Source organism: Babylonia areolata, chromosome 15, assembly GCF_041734735.1.
Source record: "Babylonia areolata isolate BAREFJ2019XMU chromosome 15, ASM4173473v1, whole genome shotgun sequence".
NCBI classification, from domain to species: domain Eukaryota; kingdom Metazoa; phylum Mollusca; class Gastropoda; order Neogastropoda; family Buccinidae; genus Babylonia; species Babylonia areolata.
Window position 1 is genome coordinate 19,889,608 of NC_134890.1, and position 7,500 is coordinate 19,897,107.

A 7,500-nucleotide genomic window follows, 5' to 3' on the forward strand; every position below is an offset into this window, starting at 1 on the left:
CACACACACACACACACACACACACACACACACACACACACACACAGACGCACACACACGTTTGAACAGAAGCTGCATATTACATGTGGATGGGGCTGATGACTAGATCTTCAGGTAGATGGTTGTTGACACGTGTAACTGTCATAATGTTAGAAGCAAGCAATGCAAGTGGTTCCTGAGCATCATCACCTTTCGGAAATCACCAGCTTGTAGTTGCAATGATCACGTTTTTATCTCCGTCATTTCTACTTACGCTACCCTCTGTAATATGATGGGAATGATTATTAATCAATTAATAATAATTTTGGTTGTTTGTATGTATGTATGCATTTAATCTTTCTGTTTCCAAGCTCGAAAAGAAGCTATGGGACCCAGTTTATATACTGTTCTTCTTCCACGGTACCCTCTGTAATATAAGGGGAATGATTGTTAGTTAAATATTAATTTAAAGGTTGATTTGTGTGTGTGTGTGTGTGTGTGTGTGTGTGTGTGTGTGTGTGTGTGTGTGTGACTTTTCTGTTTCCAAGCTTGAAAAGAAATTGTGGGACACAGGTGTTTTTTTGTTTTTGTTTTTTGTTGTTGATTTTTGTGGCCTCAGTTGCATGCAAGTCCATGGAGCACATCGTTAGCTTTTCTTCTCTTTTTTCTTTTCTCTTTTTTTAGCACTTTGCATGTGGCTTTCTCCATTGGCCGAAAAAACACACACAAAAACCAAAAACAAACAAACAAAAACAAAAACAAAACAAAAAAAACACGCCATAAAACATAAGAAAAAAAGCCCATATTCATTCATTTTTCCATCTGTGTGATTTTCTAGTGATGGACTATTGCCGTGAACTTCACCCATTTTATAAACTGCTGTTCTTTCTCCCCCCCCCCCCTCCCCACAGCCCCCATCCCCTAGGGTTTGTGAACACGTTGTTGTCATAGATTGCCTGGCAACCGCTGTCCCGTCTGACGTTTATAAACTGCTGTTCTTTCTTCCTCCCCACCTCCCACCCCCAGGGTTTGTGAACACGTTGTTGTCATGGAATGCCTGGCAACTGCTGTCCGGTCTGACGTTTATAAACTGCTGTTCTTTCTTCCTCCCACCCCCAGGGTTTGTGAACACGTTGTTGTCATGGAGTGCCTGGCAACCGCTGTCCCGTCTGACGTTTATAAACTGCTGTTCTTTCTTCCTCCCACCCCCAGGGTTTGTGAACACGTTGTTGTCATGGAGTGCCTGGCAACCGCTGTCCCGTCTGACGTACGGGGTGTACCTGGTGCATTGCGTCGTTCTTTTCGTCATTGGGGGTAACTTGAAGAAACCTCTCTACGTAGACCCCTGGACTGTGGTAAGACTGTAGTAATGATGACGACGATGATGATGACGATGATGATGATAATGATGATGATAATAATGATGATGATGATGATGATGATGATGATAATGATGATGATGATAATGGGGCGGGGGCGGGGGGGGGGGGGCGGAGCCTGAAGAAACCTCTCTACATGGACTCTTGGACTGCGATAAGACTTTATTGATAAGAATGATGATGATGATAATGATAATGATAGTAATGATGATGATGATGATGGTAGTGAGAAGAAAAAAAAGAGGAAGAAGAAAGAGTGGTGATAATAAGAATGATAATAGATGAAATGAAGGCGTATATAACGCACTACCCCCATCTCAGACAGGGCTCACTGCGCTTTGCAATAAAATATACAAGATTTAAGCCAATAATTGACATAAAAGTATGTTAAAAAATATCAACATGTGACCAAATCACAGCAGAATGAATACATCACGTTCACATTGTCAAAATAAAAACCAAGGAAGCAGGCATCGCAAAAATTACGCCAGCAAAATCACAAATACATACAAATCAACATAAAAAGAGCATCTCGTGGTCAGAAGGAAGCAAGCAGAAAAAAATTATCTGTTGATGGGAAAAAAATTCATTTAGGCGGTGGATTGGTTTTATCCAGCAAGATCATTTGAACGCGCTGATCAGCTTTTCGAGTGAATTATTCACTAAAACAAATATCAAATCATAATTAACATATGCTATTTCGTTGTCAGATTAATCAACTATGGATTGTTATGGAAAAAAAATCGATTCGCTAACATTTACACCACATGCTTTCAAGCAGTAGGATGTTGTTGTTGTTTGGGTGGGGTTTTTTTTTGTTTGTTTTTGTTTTGTTTTGTTTTTGTTTTGCTTTTTTGCGAATGACATTGACTTCTGTGAGGGCAAAGCTACGACAATGTTGATGCGATGATGAAAATTTCAATGGTAATAATGAGAATTGTGGAAATGTGGTAATGAGCATTGTGGTATTTAATGTAAAGTACTGTGATATGAAGCATATATTATTTAGGAATTATGATGGATATGTCTGATGGGTGTTGAGCTGTGTATGATGGTTTTTATACGTGTCTGAATGTTACGTTGGACGACTGTGCAATATTATGAATGTACGTTTTGCATTATTAGTGTTTAAATGCATGTTCTACTTGTCTGATTTTACACTGTACATCGCATTTGAGCATTTTTTGCGTGCGAAGGCCTTCTATAAATTGGAGTTGTAATTGTCGTCGTCGTCGTCGTCGTCTTCGCCCTCGTCTAGTTGTTGTTGTTGTTGCAGTACATAAGCTTACTTTTGGGCCAACAGCACAGTGAGAGCTGTATTACCAATGGTTTCTCCGTCACAATGGGAAGTCATTTGCAGCTTTGTTTTTTGTGAAGGACTATGACTCTCAGACTAGGAGGCAAGACTGCGCTGGCTCTCAGTGCTGCAGCCTTGGGGGCCAGTTGGCCTTTCAGAACAATCTCAACGCCGACTGTCCTAAAACCCCTCTTGGCCGAGAGTGGGGTGAGACATTCCCCACGAAAATCAAATTCTACCCGGATAGTCGGGACAGCAGTTGCCTCCTCTGCTGTTCTGATTGTCATAGTCAGACACGACTGACTATCATCTCTCTCTCTCTCTCTCTCTCTCTCTCTCTCTCTCTCTCTCTCTCCACACACACACACACACACACACACACACACACACACGCATATATATATATATATATATATATATATATATATATATATATATAATGTTCGGATTCGAAGATGACCATGGCTTCTAAAATCAGATGGAAGATCGGTGGTTGTGGGTCCAGAGGTGACCGGTGAGGCCAGCCCAGGCCCTGAAGGCTCGCCCACAACATGTGTGGGACACAAGTGAATGGGTGCTATCACGGCAGTGGATACTTCTCGGGCCTTGCACACAGCACGCTTTCTTTGCGCCTCGGTGATGCACCTAGCTTCAGCTGCACGGGCTTCTTTGATGATCACCACGGGTGCAATAGCCGAGTGGTTAAAGCGCTGGACTTTCAATCTGAGGGTCCCGGGTTCGAATCTCGGTGCACCTGGTGGGTAAAGGGTGGAGATTTTTCCGATCTCCCAGGTCAACATATGTGCAGACCTGCTAGTGCCTGAACCCCCTTCGTGTGTATGCGCACGCAGAAGATCAAATACGCACGTTAAAGATCCTGTAATCCATGTCAGCGTTCGGTGGGTTATGGAAACAATAATATACCCAGCATGCACACCCCCGAAAACGGAGTATGGCTGTCTACATGGCGGGGTAAATAAAAACGGTCATACACGTAAAATGTTACATGTCTGTCTGAGTGTGTATGCGTGTGCGTCTGAAATGTGATCGAATGACACAGGAAACGAATGATGAGCGCCCAGTGGCAGCCGTCAGTCGGCTCTACCCAGGTAGGCAGCCTGTGGTGCAAATGTCCCCGTGTATGTAAAGCGCTTAGAGCTTGGTCTCTGACCGAGGATAGGCGCTATATAAGTATCCACATCAATCAATCAATCAATCTTGGTGCACCAAGCTGGAGGGTCCTGAGCAAGTGTCTCCCACGTATATATGTATATAGAGAGATGTATATATATAGAAAGATATGTATCAATATTGTCAGTTTCTTTCGTGTTGCAGACAACCCTGTCACTGGCAGTAACGGTTCTGTCTTACTTGGCGTCTTTCATTTTCTCCATGTTGGTTGAGGCTCCTACGCTGGGTCTGGAGAAAGCTGTGCTGGGGAAAATCTTCCGCTCCAAGAAATGAGTACCTGCTTCATACAACTGATAAAAAAAAAAAAAAATCGCGTTCTGTCTTCCTCGTTGATAAGTAAATTCCTTCTTCTTCTTCTTCTCTACAGAATAAAGCTGCAAGAAAATCGCGTGTGGTGTGTCTGTGCGCGTTTGTCTTCACCTTCGCTAACAGATTCTATTGCAGTCAACGAGATTTTTCAGTCACTCTGTTCTGTATATATATATATATATATATATATATATATATATGGGGGTGGGGTGGGGGTGGGGGGTGGGGGGGGGGTGCGGGGGAAGGGGGGGGGTCTTCACGGTGATTTGATATTGATTAGTTATTGACTATGGCCTCGGACACACCATAAGTCAGAACGCTCTTGATATCAACTTGGTCAGCATCTTCTTCACACGGAGACAGTCGCGTACTTTGACTTTGCCGGGCCACACACACACACACACACACACACACACACACACACACACACACACACACACACACACACACACACACAGACACACACACACACAGACACACACACACACACACACACACACACACACGATGAATGCAAGACAAGAGGGGAACTCGTGACAGAAATTCGTCATATAATTCATGTTTTGACCATCCGTGGTACAAAGATTAACGAAGGCGTTGTGGGAAATTAGCGGGTGGATCGTTGTGCGAAAAAAGGCGCAATGAACATTTACAATGCCATAGAACTTTGTATTCCATATTCATTACAAGAAGGTTATTCTCTACTGGAGAAAACTTGCTGGAACCATGTCAATAAACTAAAACAGGAGTCTGACCCTGACAGAGAAAATACTGACAATAGCTCGCGCAAAATTGATCGCATGTTTTCTTTTAAAACAAAAGGACATCACAGTAGCAGAAGGCTCACCAGTCCAATATACAGACTACGACTGGATGCCATAAAAACAAAATATACTTCCAATGTGACTTGCATTTGAGGCAATGAAATTACCCCTGTGCATAATATTATCATCCATTAAATGTGAACAGTTAAAACCATATTTACCTATGTCATTTACAAAATTTGCAGTTCAGTCTGCTTCCATTAGAAATGTGTTATATGATGACCAACATGTGTTTGAAATAGTTCAGAGTTTGATTTGGAGCCCAATTGGCTCATTGTTGCAATTCTACTGGTTGACTATTTAGTTTATTTCATTTCGTTTATACAGGGAAAGTAGTGATGACTTAAGGCATGGGTGGGGTGTTGGAGATGATGGATGTTCGTTTAAAATCACAAATGTGGATAGACGTTAAGCAAAAGAACGAACGAACGAACGATGAATGCAAAACTACCTTTGCATTTCTTTAGTTTCATTAGTTCTGTGTGGTGTAATTGCGGCTACTCGTCGTTGTGTTCATCGCTGTGCGTGTTTTGAATGCTGAACATTTTGTGTCGCTGTCTTTTGTGAGGTCAAAAACACGTGTGCGTTTTTTTCTTCTTCTTCTTCTCTGTGTGTGTGTGTGTGTGTGTGTGTGTGTGTGTGTGTGTGTGTTGCCCCTGCAGGTGCGCGCGTTGTGAGTTGCTTGGAGATTGCACAGTCGTTGTTTTCGCCTGGTGAGATTTGTCAGAGGCCAGTCATCTTGGAGACAGATTGCATGGAAACGGGGGAATGACCATAGTCTCTCTTCAGTGGAGGACAGTTCGTCGTCACTGAGGTTGGCTGGATTTGTAAGTAGAGTGGTTACTTGTAAGTACTGCATGAACTGCGTGAATGGCCTAACACGCACACACATGAACCGAAAGAGAGATAGCTGTAGCTGAGTCCACTCAAGAACGAACGAATCCTGCCATCCCAGTTGGTGTTAACAACACAGAAAGAGTTACTGTTGCTGTCTACCATTGTACTGTTGTTGGGAGCGGATGTACCCATAACGTACCCACAAAGTACCCGTATGATTTTCACTGATAGATTCACATGACGCTCGTATTGGCACGGACAGATGAACCAGTATTTTTCGACTGGACAAGTCAACTTTCCTCTCAGATACAGAAGAGCAGATGGTCAGTTCGGATCCCATTATTGGGAAGTGTTACGGATTTTGATCATTGGCTGAGCAAGCACCTTCTCTCATCGTTTTATTTTTCAAAAGTGACTTCGTTTTTCTTTTTATTTGTCAAGCCAACTTTGTGAAACCAAGAACAAAAATGTGTCATACACTCACATGTCTGAGCGTACGTTTATCTTTAATATTTTTTTCTGAGACGTTTGAAAACCCTTAAGAAGGCATGACAAGTGGAGAAAGACAAACAAAAATAAAAGTGTAACAATTAATCGTAGAAAATGAAATCAACCCCCCCGCCCCCGCCCCCCACAGCCCACTAACGACAATGATCCTCTCTCCTGTAGCCAGAGACGCGTTTCTTACACGCTAGTTAGGCGAGGTTTTCGCGAGACACACGAGGAAGGTGGGTGCGGTGTTGTTGTTTTTTTTTGGGGGGGGGTTGTTGGGTTTTTTCACCTCGCGGCAAGAGCGGCTAGGTTATCGCGAGTCAAGGCTAGGTAGGGAGCCTTCAAAGCCACTTTGTCGCGAGGTAAGCACAAAATCTACTTCCCGCCTCGCGTTCGTTTCGTTGCGCATGTAGTGATGTACTAATCGCATCGCCACTCGCTCTCTCGCCACTAGCATGCAAGCTTGCTCGCGTTTCAGGCTAATTGAACGGCCCGAGAGATAAAGACGCCTGCAGTTTCAGTTTCAGTTTCAGTAGCTCAAGGAGGCGTCACTGCGTTCGGACAAATCCATATACGCTACACCACATCTGCCAAGCAAAAAGTTGCGTGGCCCACAAGGGGGTCGAACCCACGACCTCTGCGTTATCAGCACGGCGCTCTAACCAACTGAGCTAATGGGCCCCACAATCAGTGTCTGGGAATTGGAGCAACGACGATTTCTTAACGTGGGTTCCCCCCCCACCCCCCCCCCCCCCCACCCCCGACTGTTTGCTTCCAGTGACGTTTGCTTTCATGCAACGTTGACAAGGACCGCAGTGGCAGTGAAATTCTTATTCAAATATCACGATCTCTTGGTTTCTCTGATATTTGTACAGCTTACTTCACACATTCATACTCAGTCATACACACTCATACACATATGCACAGATAGACGGATATATAACATGGTATGCAGGGCTAGCATGGAGCCTGACTTTATTATTGCAAGTCAGTGAAACATTCATCTCAAAGAGTGAATAGATAAACACAAACACGACAGCAAACTTTTTTTTTTTCATACGACGCAACGCGATGCGACACAGCACAGCACAACACAATACAACACAACACCAGACACAACGATAGGATACGATGCGATGCGATGCGAATTGTGCAATACGATACAATGCAGTGCGATACGACGTGGTTCTAT

The 7,500-nt window shown here is 43.5% G+C and overlaps 1 protein-coding gene and 1 non-coding gene across 2 annotated transcripts in view; one reads left to right on the top strand and one right to left on the bottom strand.

The window, feature by feature from the left end:
* Positions 1-4,119, top strand: part of LOC143290294 (nose resistant to fluoxetine protein 6-like) — a 25,555-nt gene extending 21,436 nt beyond the window's left edge. The window contains exons 11-12 of the mRNA XM_076599644.1: positions 1,192-1,334; positions 3,991-4,119. Of these exons, the coding sequence (XP_076455759.1) occupies positions 1,192-1,334; positions 3,991-4,119 (272 nt within the window). The remainder of the gene's footprint in view (positions 1-1,191; positions 1,335-3,990) is intronic.
* Positions 4,120-6,915: 2,796 nt separating this feature from the next.
* On the bottom strand, positions 6,916-6,989 carry Trnai-gau (transfer RNA isoleucine (anticodon GAU)). The gene has a single exon. It is a non-coding gene; the product is annotated as a tRNA-Ile (tRNA).
* Between the last annotated feature and the right edge of the window lie 511 nt (positions 6,990-7,500).